Source organism: Amblyomma maculatum, chromosome 4 (genome assembly GCF_055883805.1).
Source record: "Amblyomma maculatum isolate TAMU_Amacu chromosome 4, ASM5588380v1, whole genome shotgun sequence".
Lineage (NCBI taxonomy): Eukaryota > Metazoa > Arthropoda > Arachnida > Ixodida > Ixodidae > Amblyomma > Amblyomma maculatum.
The window spans coordinates 76,364,070-76,379,868 of NC_139347.1; the positions used below are offsets into that span (position 1 = coordinate 76,364,070).

The following is a 15,799-nucleotide window of genomic DNA, read 5'->3' on the forward strand; positions in this document are numbered from 1 at the left end:
CGTTCTTGGTGCAATTTGACGCGCGATCATGCCGGCGATTATCTGCGGTATCCGATGCCGCTTTCCTCGACACATATCGCGACTTATGTAACTGCGGCCTCTACGCTGGCGCTTCTGCTGGAACTGAAACCTTCTCTCCGACAGAACATCAGTGACCTGATTAGTCATTAGTAGTCATGAGTAGTTCAAACGAGACTGTTTCGCTGAAAGTAAGCGAGTGGTTAAAGTGGGACAAGGTAAGCATTTAGCATTTCCATTGCTCCCATCCTACTGCGCTATTTTATGTGCGTCCTTGAAAGTATACGTCTGCGGTCCACGCGGAGCGCATAGCGTTGGTGTATTTGCGAATGAGTTATAAATAGTTACCGTAATGCAGGTTGTGTTAAATGAGGCCTGAAGTGAGGCTCTAGAACTTCAATCTCGTGCCCCACTTAGCCAGACTTGGCTTTGGTTCCGATTTAGTGAGCTCAATATAGACCGTGAATGCATCGCTTGCATAATTAGAATGTATCATCGAGGTGTGCCGGAACTTTGCCCTATGTCTATAGAAAGCAGGTGATTATATTAGCTTGCTTTAGGTGTTAATATTAGCAAAAGGTAATGTATTGGCTAGTTCAGATTTTCAGTTTCTACGTGCTGAGTGCATGACACATGAAGTATTCAATCTCATTCAACCAGAAATTTTTTTTTAAATTTTCGGCGAACATTTTCAAATCTAAAGCATACACCTGCGGTTCCCTTTAACTGAGTTTGAAAGACGAATATTTGTCAACGAAAAACAGCAATTCCGTTATATGTGAGTTGGACGTAGTACAGTAGTAGATCTCATCCCTAAAAGGGAACGTCTAGGAAATATTCACTGATAAAAAAAAACAAAAGCAACTTTTTGAAATTTCTACGAAATGTATATAATATAGACAGAAAAAGAAGGCATGGCTAACTTGGGACACAAAGGCAGTTTTTTTGAAAACTTTTGTGATCAGCTGGTCACTGCATCTAGCACAAGTCTGTCCTTATTTGTCACACGGTTCTAGCAGCTGAGACACGTGCAGAGCCAACCACACGTCTAGAGTGCTCCACAGGGACTGTGCAAAGAAAGTAAAGTGAAATTCCAAGGCAGCTGCTGACTTTTATTTATATACTTGCGCTCTAGAGCAACTTCAAAATCACGTAACTGCACAGACACAAGCTTATTGCCCCTAACAAAGCTGTTGCACTTTGAGTTGAGAAAATTTTTCTTGTAGCACACCACTCGAGCACTCTAGACTAGTGTGATTGGCTGTACAAGCCTTTTTCCTACATGTAACATAGTATTTCCATATAATTTAATTTTCACTGCATGGATTCTTTCAGCTCCATGCACACAGGATGTAGATCTGTGTACTCGTAAACATGATAAACTGGCATAGAAGTGCTTTTAGTTGATCTTAAGCGAGAAACAAAGCTTGGAGCTGTGTACACCTGGTAGTGAGACAAAAGAAAGACTTGCAGAAAAGTTACTAGTAGCTTTAGAAAACTTTCATTTCTTGCGGTTATTTATTGCATTTAACTTCTTATTTTTCAACTCTGGCATGAATACCGGTTATCATGATTACACAGCTTGATAGCGCTGTCTGAGAAATCACTTGCTTTTTGGTTAAACTTCTCCTTGATGTATTATATTCTATACCTTAGGTTTAAAAACTTTTTTCATTAACCTCTTTTACAACTCTCCCCCTATTTTCTTCACTGCTGCTTTTTTACTGTGCAACTAAATTTTTGGGCTTTATTTACAAAAGCATTTCCTTACTATTTAACTGTGGTAGTGAGTATTATGTTAAACCCAAAGGCCAATGCACTTATCCTTTCTGTGTACTATTTTCTCTTTGGCCTGCAATCCAATGGTTTATTCTTTTTCTGTTGCCTTTGAGTACCTATCTCTAACCCGGCAAAGAATGCAGCCGTCACATGGTGTAGGAAGTGCTTATGTGTCTGTGAGAAAGTGAATGCTGACTTGTCCCTGCTTTGAATGCACTGTGGGCCAAAAGATAACGCCATCATACCACACGATATCCAGCCCGCTCTTCAGTGTGTGATGCTTAACGCTGGAGAGTTCGTTGCTTAGAGGTCAAGTGGCTGTCCTCCTGCCCGGGGTTTCTGTACATGGCAGAAGGCGCTGTTTTGATGCAGACTAAGTTGTTGCAGCAAGGCTTTTTAGTGGGGCACTTCTAAAACTTATCACTGTCTTTACTGGCAGATGTTTTCTGCAAAATGTACAGCAGTGGGCAGTTAAGAATTGCCCGTATAGCTGGAGGAAAACTTGAAAGAGAGCAGCTTTAACCTTCAAAAAATACCAGCTACCAGCTGCAACCATAAAGCATTGCTTGGTTTCAGAAATCACTATTGCCAATGAATGCACTATCATCCAGCTACACATTGCAAATATTTGTTGTTCAACGAGATAAAATTTTTGAATGAGATGGCCCCCACATTATTAGAAAACAGTTCCTCAAATGGCCTCACATTTTCATGAAGAGTCTCTCGCGCCAGCGTCCCCTTGTAAAACAAGGTGACTTCTCTGCAACACAGAACGCATGGCCAGGGTGGAATGTGGTAAAAGGAAAATGCTGTAAGCAGCTGGAGACTTATCTTTTTCAGATATGGAAGTGGCTTATTTTTTGTTAGGTTTAACTTTCTGCCTGAGGTGACACCCAGGTTATCTGTATGTCGTCTGATTGCAGTCCTGCCCCCACAGGAGAGTGCCTTGCACGAGAATGAATGCAGCATGTGCTATCTTTATGATGGGGCACTGCTCCTTCGGGTTGAATGAAACGAGTCATATTTTATTGCTGGCATGCATTTTCATATAATTGATATTTGCAGGATGGGCTGACTAAAAGGAAACCAAAAATGTGATATCTATTCACATTACTAAAAAAAAAAAAATTACTGCAACCTTTCCAAAGAAAGTTGCTCACATTATGAAAAACTTGACTAAATCCTAGTGACTAGTGAGGCAAGTTTGCTATGTTACCAAAACATTTGCTGAAATCTCATCCCACATCGAGTTCATTACATTGCTGAAAACTTCTCTAAATTTTCACCCGAGGTGGTTACATTACAAGGAATTGGTCAAATTTTCCATGGGGTAGTCAGTTGCATTACTGAAAAATTTACCTGAAATCTCAGCAAGGCAAGTTATTCATATTATTAAAAAATAACTTAAATCTGTGCAAAGGTAATTGGTACCTTTGGTTATATTCCACAAAGGAAGTGAAGCATGCAGTGCAACATATTCTTGCACTGTAGATCATAGAGTTAATGTAAAAGCCTTTTCTTTGATTTAAATAGAGTTGCTAGGCTCCTATGTGGGCAAAGAAAATATTTTATGCAACGATGAGCGAAATTTTTTAGGAAAATTTTTTGTTTAAGAGCAGTAACAGTAAATAGTAGTGCTCTACTTTCTTCCATATATCGATGTAAACATCACAAAACTTTTTGTTTATGATGTACTATATTCAGCTGAATGTTCAGGCATCATCAGGAGATAATGTCACTAATTTCGGTTAAAACAACTAACAACTGTCTGGAGAGGATAGTGTTACTGCTTTCACAAAAATTGCACATAGTGTGTAGCTCGCAATTTGTATTGCGCTACACCCTCATCATCAAAAATCATTGGGCAGGTTTTAGAGTGTAGGAGGCTTACCTCTTTCCGAGTCCGCGCATATTGCATACAAACAGGAAAACACCAGTTTTCAGTGGCAGACATGACCATGCAGTTATGATTTCCACTCTCTACCACAGGACTATCTGTGATGCATAGTTCCTGAGTGACGGTCGACACTTCTCTTAGAAAACCACCTCTATCGTTTTAATGTTGTCTGGATGTTTCTTTATGGCCGGAAGGCAGCAGTGTTTCTGCAAACACAACAGTGTTTGGAGGTATGTGTCTGTTGTTTGCTCACAGCAATCCTGCAAACACTGTGAGCGGACAGACGAGGTTCCCGGAAAGACTTAAAAAGACTTAAAATTGTTGAGCAATACTGCGGCCTCCACAGGACTGCAAAGAAGTGTTGAAATTGAGTCCAGGATAAGTCAAAGCACAAAGGTTACCACATGACTGCCAAATTACTACCTTATGAACTGGCCCTTATTTAAGTCAATTATATTAAAAAAAACTGTGCCCATCTGCAGTGACTCAGTGGTTAGAGCCCTCAGCTGCTGAACCCAAGGACATGAGTTTGATCCCGGTCGTGGTGGCCGCAAGGTGACTACGTACTGTGCATTATCAGTGGACATTAAAGAACCCCAAGTGTTCAAGATAGCCAGTGTCACTTTGCGATGTTATACCCTATAAACCAAACCAGAATGGAATGCATTACTGCAGACACGTTAGCCTGTGATGCAACTGCAGTGCAGTTGCACTTTTCACTGATTGCTTGGCTTCAATTATATATATGGGCTGTCTTATATGAAGAGTACAAGTAATATTAGTACCTTTGCTTCTAAAGAAAGACATGGCAATGTGAATTTTGAAAAATAGTAGTGGCTTCTATCTCTTTTGAGTAGACGTGAAAGAGGATATCCCATGCAAATATTTCTGCCGAGTGTCTTAAGCGTAAGAGTCATAAAATGTTCAGCAGAGTGTAGAGCTTTCAGAAGAACATAGCTTGAGATGCTCTTTGCATTTCTGGGCGTTACATTTGTGACCTTCCTTGTTTTATTCTCTCGTTGTCAGAATGAAAACACAAGGAAGCATATCGAGCAGCTCCACAAGACTGGAGATGTTGACCAGCTGCAGCGCCTCCTATTGGGACGGCTCCAATTTGGAACTGCAGGTAAATTCTTCTCATTTATTTTCATTACACACAGAACTTCAGAATCGAGAGACAACAACCTAGCTGTACTAAAAAAAAAACAAAGGAATCAAATTGAATCGGCCTAATACATGTCAAAAAATACAATTCTTCTCCTGTCAGAGTGATTGGGGAAAAGCTTGCTCCGGCGTGACATAAAAGTGAAAAAATGCACTTACTATCACCACTTGTGGTCTGATGCTTTCTACAGAATGCGTTGGCAAACTTGGCTGTGCCATTTTTTTTTTGCCATTTCCCTATACCCATTCAAGTTCAGGGTGGTTTCTTTTTAATATATGACATTTCCTTTCTCTTATTTATTAGAGACAGCAGCTAAGTACACTATATATGCCTGTATAACTAAAGTTAACTGGTCCTTACCATTTTCTGACAGCCCCGCCACGGTGGTGCAGTGGCTAGGGCACTCGATTACTGTATTCAAAGAGGCGGGATCGAATCCCGGCCGCGGCGGCGAAAAGCAAGGCACCCGTGTGCTATGCTATGTCAGTGCAGATTAAAGAACCCCAGGTGATTCAATATTTTCGGAACCCTCCACTACGGCGTCTCTCACAGCCCGAGTCGCTTTGGGGCGATAAACCCTGTAAACTAAACTGACCTTTTCCAACACACAGTTTTCTACTATCAAGAAAAATCTAGAAATTTTTATGCGTATATTTGAATTACCCTATTTCACTTTATGTTCAAAAGGAGGAATACCACAGAAGCGTAATGCCTGCCCAGATTTAAGTCCCCCCGCTTCTTCTTTTTCTTTTTTCATTCATCAAGGGCTCCGCGGGGTAATGGGCCCTGGCTATGCTGCCATGAATGATCTGGTCATCATTCAAACATCACAAGGTGTGGCAAAGTATGTCCAGAGCACACTCCCAGAAGCCACGAAGAAGGGCGTCGCTATAAGTTTTGATGGCCGACACAACAGTCACAGGTGAGCACCTCCAATCTCTCGCATGCATTGCTACGCGGTAAGCCTCAGTTTGTGTCTAGATATCGTATATGACTGTAAAATTACAGCCATAGACTCTGCACCTATCTGGTCGAGACAAGCTTGCACAGAGCAAGTTTGTACGGTGTCTTACAACCTTGTGTTGTGTTATGGAGCTCGCCATGTTTTCAATGGAGCACTGACTACAATGTTTGTTGCAGCCACATGCATGGGCTTGCAGCGATTAGCACAGCTGCCTTTCATAAAGCAGTGGTAGCGGACCTGAAATGAAGGCTTGGCATTACGAGGAACTTTCTGTGGCATCCGTTAAAGTATCTATGTAAAGGAAGTTTTCCTCTCTTTATGAATTTGTAGCTCTAGTAGTGGTGTATTTTTAGTTCAAAACTCTAAGAAAGAGAGCAGTTTGAACAGTTTTATGCACAAACCATTACAGTATCACCCTACCTCTGCATCTTGGAGAAGTACTTGTGAGCCTTTTTTGAAAGGTGCGAACAATTTATAAATGGACTTTGATATTTTGAGGCGAAAGCGTTTCTGGGCTCATGATGACATTCGTGTTCGTTCGCTGGGAGTGTCTGTCACAAGAAATTGTAGAGAAAAATTCTATCCCAACTGGGAATTGAATCGCTATCCCTATGATTCCTAGCTACGCATGCTAACCACTAATGCACACTGGGCTCATGAGAAACCGATCGTAATTCTCCTTGTTTAGTGTCAGGATGACATTAGCGATGACAGCGACGGTGCAGTTAGGGATTACGATGCTAGTAGCAATGACAATCACTTTGCATTTAGTTGATAATGATGATAGTAGTGATAGTGATGATGGTTATTATGATGATGATAGTAGTGATGACAGTGACAATGCAGTTATTGAAAACAGTCCTGTAAAGTGGCTTTCGCCATTTATTTTTCTTAAGCAGACTTTTAAGAGTAGTCTTGTAATTCTTTAATGAATTATCTGGTTTTGATTTCTTGTCACTGTCTGTCTTCTGCCTGTTGTTACCACCCACTTGTTCATTATACCTTATGTAGCTGTCTTAAAATGACAAAATACTGGATTTTATGTGTCTTGTTATTTTTGGCGCAGGAAAAAACTTACTGTCTAAAGTGATTGATTTCATAATGGTTTGTTAGAAACGTTCTAGAAAACCTTTACTGAGAATACAGTTGAACCCGAATATATCAAACTCGAAGGGGATCGCGAAATAGTTCGATATATCGATAATTCGATATACAGAAATCGGCTTGAGACGACACTTGCGATCGTGAAGAATGATACTGTATTTGTCAGGTAATCAGCCCACTCGCATAATGAACCCACACCCCACTTTTGCCCCCGAGAATTTGAAAAAAAAAAAAAAAAAGAAGCGTTCGGTAGCGTGTCCTCTTTTCGGGCGTCGCATATCCACAGCTCATTTATTGGCAGCGTGTCAAGATGCTGCGCAGCGATAACGTCACGCCGTGTTTATCTTTTGATAACTCCTGCGGTGGCAGAGAGCGAACTTGGCAGAGTGCCCGTGATGGCTTGATTGCACAAGCCTGGTTCGATTTATCACGCCGCGCTTGGGACGGGCGTAGTTCACTGTCACAAAATCATTGGAAAGCGTGATAGCTGCAAATGCTGTTTGAAGCGAACAATGCTAAAAGCCGCTGTCATGATCGCAGCAGACCGTGTGCTTTCGTTGATTCATACATGCAAGAATGAACGACTCTCGAAAAAAAAAACTTTTTCGCTTCTTAATGTCCGCAGCCGCCATAGCTTACGCTGCACCGCACGTTCGACATGACAGGTAAGGTCGAATCTCGCAAAAGAAAAAAAAATTGCTGCTTCTTAACATCCACAGTCATTATAGCATACGCCACGCCGCACGTTCAGCACGACGAGAAGGGAAAAAAAAAGAGAAAAAACTGACGCTTCTTAGCGTCCACAGATAGCTACGCACGTTTGACATGACGACGCGAGACGCGCATCGCATGCCACCCGCTGCGCGCAGAGTGTTCACAACACGCACTGGAGAAAGCGGCTGCCACGGACCGAGCTGGCTTGTCCGCGCATGCGTAGTGCGTGCTACTGCGAACGAAGACCGGGAAAGAGAGAGGAAGCGGAGAGATAAAGCTTGGCAGAAGAGTGGGCACACCCTTGCTCTATCATGTTTTCCCCCTCTCCCAACAAGGCGCTGCCTGCTGCCCTAGACCAGCCGTCGCCGAACTGTGCCCTCTCATTCCTTCCGCGCGTGGCTTAAAACGTCTCGCGGCAAACAGCCAGGGATGATGCGATGGTTTTTGGGGGAAGGCGCACCGTCCAGTGCATGGTATGTCGTTCGATATATCGAACGACAGGTGAAAATGAGTTCGATATACGACGCAGCTTTCCTATCTTTTACGTGGGATTTTCAAGGGGATATTTCGGGAGTTTGATATAACCAAAATTCTAATCATCCGGGTTCAATATATCCGGACTGTATTTCAATCAGTTCATGCACCTGTTTTATGTAGGACCATAAGCAGTGACCGCAATTTTGCTAAGTGATCTCACCCACCAGACATTAATTAGACGTTTTTAGCATAGAGTAGTGTTCATTTCAGTTTTCATACTCAAGGCTGTTATGGCACAGGAATGTGCGCCTTGCTGACGAAAGATTTATTGAGGTTGTGGTCATAGCTTCATTTAAGAAACTCAATACACTGTGGCGCCATCTAGTGACAAACACTAAAAGCACATCATGGACGATGCTAAAGGAGCATTGTTTTTTATTGAAGGGCTGACTAGAGAAAACACAAAATATGATAAAACATAACGAGCAATTCCTGAAAGAAAAAAAGAACACAGGGCACTTAAGAAAATCGGTGACAGTTTCTTAAGATAAGGTCATGCGAGGCACTACTCCGGTAATGACGATGTTTCACCGCAAGATGTCCTTTCAATTCATCTTATGCAATTTTCACTGTCAAATTAAAATTATCAGTTGTCATTTCTTGGATATTCAAGTGCCCATTCCATGCACTATGAGGCGAAACGTCTTTATTATCATCATAAACTCATACATATTTTGTTCAATGTTTTGTCCCTTTGAAAAGAGAGCAAATTGGCAGCTTCTGCTTTCTCTGCATTGTGTGTGTCGCTTTTTATGACTCTGTAAGCATTTATTTAGCAGGAAAAGACTTATTGCTGAGAAATTTTCAGTTCAAAATGGAATGTTTTTTTCTGACCTTGACCTGTCTTCTGACTCGAACTGGTGCCAATGTTGATGTTGAGAGAATAATGACTGCATAATTTCTCTCTTGGCATGGGAGGTGGTGAGGTGTAGCCAAATAGATTCATGCTCTGTGATGAAAATACTTATTTTATCACAGTTTTTTTTATGAACAGTGCCAGTGGCAGTAATAACCAAATATTATTTTTGGCCTTTTTCCAGCTTTTCCAGCTTATAAAAATGCCATTTTCAGATAAGGCAGGTCATCATCATTGCAACACTGTTTTAAATTCATATAGTGAAATTTCCGTTTGCCCTAAATTCTCCCTTAAAGGTGTATAGACACCAATTTTCGAAGCCTCAGAAGGAATATGATTGCTTTCCCGGTTATATAGAAATGCTTCCCAAGCAATGCGATCCTCTCATGTCACCGCAAATATATTTTACCTTTATTTTAGCTTCATTATTTTAAATGTTGCGCCAATAGGTCAGTGATTTGATCCTCCATCGAACAACCATAAGTCCGCCTCGTGTGGCAGAAGCCTATATGTGGCCTTCACACTTGCCAGGTGCACATCTTGTCTGCCAGGTGTGGGCTCATGCCATTTAACCTAGCTACCCCACCTGCTAGACAAAACAGATCAGGAACCTACGCAACCGGTATGACCTCCGAGCTCTCTGCCTGACGGACCAAGGAGTGTTATTCAGTTTTAGTTTTAAATTGGGCAATGACCCCGTTTTTCAAAACCCATCGACAGTGGCATCTCTGTCACTAAGACATATACATATGTAAATAACATGGCATCTTCAAACAACTGTGATGTAGAGTTAGCAGAGCAAAGAGCACTTAGCAGTGATGATACAGGCTAGCTCACCATGTCTGGGTCGATTGTGCACCCCTGAGAAAGTTATGCACTTCTGCTCGCTTGACTCAACCGCCTTTCACACTGTCTGCGTTTGTGCATGTTACAATTACTTCACCTGGTGATGATTCCGCGGTCTACGTGTTTTTGTGAACGCAAAGCTTGGGTATACATACTCTGTTGTGCACGCTTGCAGACGTGCAGATTGGATTCCGAAAAGGGGAAGCAGAGTTTACTGATTTCATGCATTTTATGCCAGACTCGTACAGCTTGAATATGGTGGTATACGGTGACTGTCTGCTATACTCGGGCACCTACAGCTTGCCTGCTTAAGTGCCGAGCTTCCGGCAACGGCGCTTCCCGCGGGCGCACCGGGAGATGAATTGCGCTACTCTCCACCTGCTCTAGTCGTGGCCAGGCCTAGTTGGTTTCACCTCAAAGCTGCAGTGGATGGTGCTTAGTAATGGGCTAATGCTGTAATAAACTTTGGACCTTTGCACCGCTTTATTGGGTTGCCAATCTTATAATAAAATATATTCTTCATTTGAGCGACGCCTTCAGCAGCAGAGCTAGCAGATGCCAAGCGAGTTGCTCCGGGCAGTAGCAGCAATGTGGCTGTGGGGAAAAAAACCTTGCTTGTATCGCTGTAATCATTTCTACCACCTCTTCAGTATTGGTCAAGCAATCCTCCCAATTTATTCATTATTGAGAGTCCTCTATAAAAGGGGTTGTTATGTACGTGAATAATAAACAGCGATCCACGATACATTGCCGATAGTGAAGGTTATTACTTTGCACGCCTAGATCACTTTTATGGCGCCAGATGGCACCACATGTTTGGACGTCATAGGGAGCCTACATTTTCTGCCATGGTACCCCACTCTTTAAGGCAGCAGCATGCAGGCCTCCCGCGTTGGGACCAATCAGCATGTGAACACGGGAGGCGCGCGGTAGCAAGTCATGGCGGCTGATCACGGGCGGATCGCGCTATGCTGTAACTCTTTACTAAATAATTTTTTAGTAACACCAGCTTAGCTGCCAGCACTGGCAATGCGGGCTCAGAATCCGTTCCTTTGTTCAACATGTCCTACGAGTTGAGATTTTCTGCATACCAACCAACCGAGCTTTTTTGGCTGCTGCTGATTCCTGCTTCGTCGCTTGAGTAGCTGGCGAGCGGGTCGAAATCAAAGTACTTGGCAGCATCGGCAACCTTCACGTCATCAGGCGAAATAACGTCACAGTTCAAAGCTGCGCTGAAGTGCTGCTTGACGATGACATTTCCTTGCACGTGCGATCACGAGCAGATGAAAAATGCTACCCATATGCATCATTAGACTCGGTGTCCATGTGATCACCAGTCTTGTCAGCAGGGGTCACTTAAGTTGCGTTCTTGCATTTTTGACGTCATCACGTGCTCGAGCTCGACTGGTTTGAAACCGAAAGTTGTTCTGATAAATGCCCCGATAATTACTTGATTGAGCTCTGCTGGGTCTTTTTGGGTTACAGTCCCTCTTTTTTGGACCATCGTGGATCGATTAAACTACAAATCTCAAGACAGAGACTACGTGTCTATAATCTTTTAAGAAGTAGATGCTTTCTCTCCTTGTGTAGCTTAAAGGGACAGAACACTGGAATTTAGGTCTCAAATTATTTCCAGCGCAATGGAAAGATTGATGTCCAAAATGTTCGATTCCATAGCGGTTCGAACAGTCTAGAAAATTTTTACCGAGAATTTTTCAATCAGTGCATACTCCCGTTTTATGTAGTCCGATACTAGAAACCATGAGCAGCGACCGCGATGACAACTGGTGGTCGACAAAAAAATACGTATAGAAAACAAATATTCACTTACGGAATTCCAAACACTGTAGCGCCATCTGGTAGAAAAACCTGAAAGCATGCCTCTCGCGGCGCGAAATGAGAGGTGGTTTTTATTTAAGGACGCAGTGGAGAGAGTGCAAAATAAAATATAATAAATTATCACAAGCACTCCTAGAAGAAAAAAGAGCGGTGTGCACTTACGAAAATGAGTGATATTTTGATGACATGCAGTCACGTGGGATACTACAGTGAAAGTAATGGGTTTCTCTGCTAGATAGCGCCTCAGTTGTTTTTATGCGATTTTCAATGGCAAATTAAAATTGTAAAGCCTCTTTTCTTTGATATTGTAGTGCTCAATCTGTACTATATGAGGCAAGGTCTTTTCATCTCCACCATAATCTCATAACATATTTTGGCCAGTGTTCTGTCTCTTTAACATCGAGCTTAGCTGCTGGTGATTGATAACATATTTGTTACTACTACATGCTTGGAGGTACGTTTCGGGAAGTAATGTTGCTCTGTCAGTAACGTTGCCTTACTGAGGCTAGTCCTGGAACCTCTCCAGTGCACAAACAGCCTCAGCAAGTGCTGTTCCTCATCATCTTTCAGATTTGCAAGACTGGCAGCTGTGGCATTCCTGCAATTGAACATTCCTGTGCGCCTCTTCAGCAAGGTGACACCTACGCCTTTCATTCCTTTCACTGTTCTGAACATGGGCTGCGCGGCAGGCATCATGGTCACGGCTTCCCACAACCCAAAGGATGACAACGGCTACAAGGTCCCCCCTTTTCTCTTTTCTTATTTGTTTGTTTCTGCTTCATAGCTCATCTGGTTTTACACCTAAGGCATTTCTCTCTGTTTAAAGTTATGCTTACTTTTTGCCCTCTATTTTTCAGGTATACTGGAGCAATGGCACTCAGGTGAGCTGACTAGGCATTCTTTAATGCATTGATAACAGATGCATAGTTCCGGTTTAAGAAACAGCTGGAAATAAAAAAGCTCATTAGCTTTGTCTGTATTTAGAAAAAATGCAGTGATGCTGGCTTTCACTTGTGTATTCTCCTTAGCTGTTTCGAATTTGTGCCCTGCTTTTTGTCTGCCGTCGTCATCTTAGTTTAGTAGCACAGTGTATACTCTTGGAAGGCAGTAAGTGACTGTGGCACAGCAATATTGTTTTATTGAATAGCAAACCGAATTCAAAGCCAATCAGTCTGTTTCAAAATTTTATATCCAGCATTGCATATTTATGGCATTTTATGCATATCAGAGTTTCTGCTTGCATTCTGTATAGGTACTGACGTTGATACCCAAACTTGTGCTGTAAAGAGTGCATGCGGCAATTTAAGGGACAGCTATTAATTGACTTTTGTTTTTTTCTAACTCCTGTCTAGCTTAGTGGAAGTGGGTTTTTTATTTACAAATACTGCTGTGTCTCTGAGGGGAGACATAGTAGAAGTGGGTAAATACAATGGTAGAAACAAATAACATCAATAACATAAAAATAGATAGCATAGAAATATTCAAAACAGATCAACAGGTCAAATTGTTAGGCAACTGAACAACAAACTCTTCAATTGGCAATGAGCAAAGTGGGCCGTTCAATCGATTTCAAATTTCAATAGATAGTGGAAAAAAAGAAAATTTAAAGCTATATATACAAGGTTTGAAAGGAACAATGTTTAATGAGTGGTTCCGTTAGGTTGCATGTGCACTTGAGGGCACAAATGAGAAGGGTGCCCTAATGCCAAATAACGTGTGAACGATCTTGTGCAGCATGATGATGCGTTCACATGTGCGCCTATGTTCTAACTTTTGCAATGATAAGGTGTGCATATGTGAAAAAGGTGAAAAGTAGCGATTGTACTGGGCGAAGATGAATCGAATTGCTTTTTTTTGAACTGATTTTAAATGGCCAATGTCGCTAACGTGGTGAGGGGACCAAACAGTTGAGGCGTACTCCAGGATCGGGGTATTAGTGATTTGTAAGCAATTAATTTACATTCCTTCATGGCATTTTTTAAGGTTCCTTTGAGATAGCCAAGTTTGCGAAGTGCTTTCCCAGTAATGTGATTAATGTGAGCATTTCATTTTAAGTTACTTGAAAAAGTAACACCCAGGTATCTGAACTTACTGACATGGGTCAAGCAATTACCGTTATTACTGTAAGTGAAATGCAGCGGATTCTTTTTGTTACTGAAGGCCATTGCAACTGTTTTAGTGAAATTAATTTTCATTTGCCATGCATTATTCCATTCCCAGAACAATGAAAACACTTTGTTTAGTTCCTGCTGATCCTGGACATTAGCAACGTTGCGATAAAGCACGCAGTCATCGGCATATAGGCATAACTTTACTGTGGTATCATTAATAACATTTGCTGCAACATTAATGAAAATTATAAATAATAGAGGCCCAAGCATAGATCCTTGGGGCACACCTGAAATTGCAGTGACTGACGATGATTGTGCGTGGTTGAAAGTGACGAACTGGGATCTTAAGTGTAAGTAGTCGGTTATCCAGTTGAGTAACTTATTTCCGTTAAATATGGTACGTAGTTTACGAAGAAGCTTAATATGGCAAAGCATGTCAAATGCTTTGAAATAATCTATAAGTATTGCGTCAATTTGATCGCGGTCATTTAATGCGGAAGCTATGTCGTGAGTAAATTCAATGAGCTGAGTAACAGTGGAAAAACCAGATCGAAAACCGTGCTGAGAGTGAGAGCAGACAACTTAGGTACTGAATAATGTGCTTGTGAATAATGTGCTCAAGAAGCTTGCAGCAAGTGGAAACTAGGGAGATCGGTCGGTAGTTACTTATTTATTGTTTATCGCCAGATTTAAACACCGTGATGACATTGGCAATTTTCCAAGCCTGGGGAACGGAAGATGTGTCCAATGATCTATTAAAAATGACTAAGGTAACAGGCACTCCATTCCGAGTACCTCTTTAAGAACATATTAGGTATAGCGTCTGGTCCCGCACTTTTAGTTGTATCAATTGTTAATAACAGGTTGTGAACCCCGGAATAACTTACTTCGAGGCTGGGTAACTGGTGTTCGGAGCTGTGAATGAAAGGAGGATTGATACCATCATCAAGATGAAAGATGGAATGAAAGTAGCTATTAAAGGCTTCAGAGATGTTCGCAGGATCGGTGCAAGGCATATAGTTGATAATGAAGGATACAGAGTCATGAGAAGAGGGTAGTATTGTTTTCCAAAATTTTGGTGGGTTTTTCATGAATATTGACAGTGTTGTGTTGAAGTAAAAGTGTTTAGCTTCTGTCATTTTTGACTTTAGTTCAGACTTGAGTAAAGAAAGTTGTGAATCTTGGCTTGCGTCTCGCGACCGGTTGCTCTTGCACATGCGCTTGATGCGTCTTATGAGGTGAATTATGTTTGCTTTTTGCTCCACATAGTATGTTGTGAATGCACCGGCAAATCACTGACGCATTATTTTCCAGATCATCTCTCCTCATGACAGTGGTATTCAGGCCAGCATTGAGAAGAACTTGGAACCGTGGCCAGAGGCTTGGGACATTAGCCAGACCGACACGAACCCACTATGTACAGATCCATTGGCAGAGGTCACCAAGAAGTACTTTGATATCATTGCATCTAACATATTTGATAGGTAAGCATGTTCCACCCAGATGGCTGACTTTGCTTGGCTTTAGTTTAACTGTTTTTAGTCTCTTCATGCGCCCTGCCGTGGTGGCGCAGTGGTTAGGGTGCTTGACTACTGTGCCCAAGGATGCAGGATTGACTCCCGGTCTTGGCAGTCACTTTTCGGTGCAGGTTGAAGAGCTAGGCGCCTGTGTGCTGTGCGATGTCAGTGCATGTTGAAGAACCCCAATTGGTAGAAATTTCCAGAGCCCTCCATTATGACATCTCTCGTAGCCCGAGTCATTTTGGGGCATTAAAGCCCATAAACCAAACCAAGCCAAAATTCTTTGCATACAGCATGGGAAAGGCTAACAACTCTGATCCATGTCACCAAGCATGCATTGCCACAAGTGGACGTTGCCATATGCTGCTCATGTCACTTTCTTTTTTCGTGGTATTCAGGCTGGAAAAGAATGTGTACCTTGTATGCTGCTCTGAAATGTGCACTTGTTG

At 42.0% G+C, this 15,799-nt stretch overlaps 1 protein-coding gene across 1 annotated transcript in view; it reads left to right on the forward strand.

The window, feature by feature from the left end:
- The window catches only part of Pgm2a (phosphoglucomutase 2), a 40,556-nt gene continuing 24,757 nt past the window's right edge, over window positions 1–15,799 (forward strand). The window contains exons 1-6 of the mRNA XM_084602000.1: window positions 1–236; window positions 4,721–4,820; window positions 5,625–5,781; window positions 12,290–12,458; window positions 12,577–12,600; window positions 15,145–15,314. Coding sequence (XP_084458126.1) covers window positions 177–236; window positions 4,721–4,820; window positions 5,625–5,781; window positions 12,290–12,458; window positions 12,577–12,600; window positions 15,145–15,314 — 680 coding nt within the window. The 5' untranslated portion in view covers window positions 1–176. The remainder of the gene's footprint in view (window positions 237–4,720; window positions 4,821–5,624; window positions 5,782–12,289; window positions 12,459–12,576; window positions 12,601–15,144; window positions 15,315–15,799) is intronic.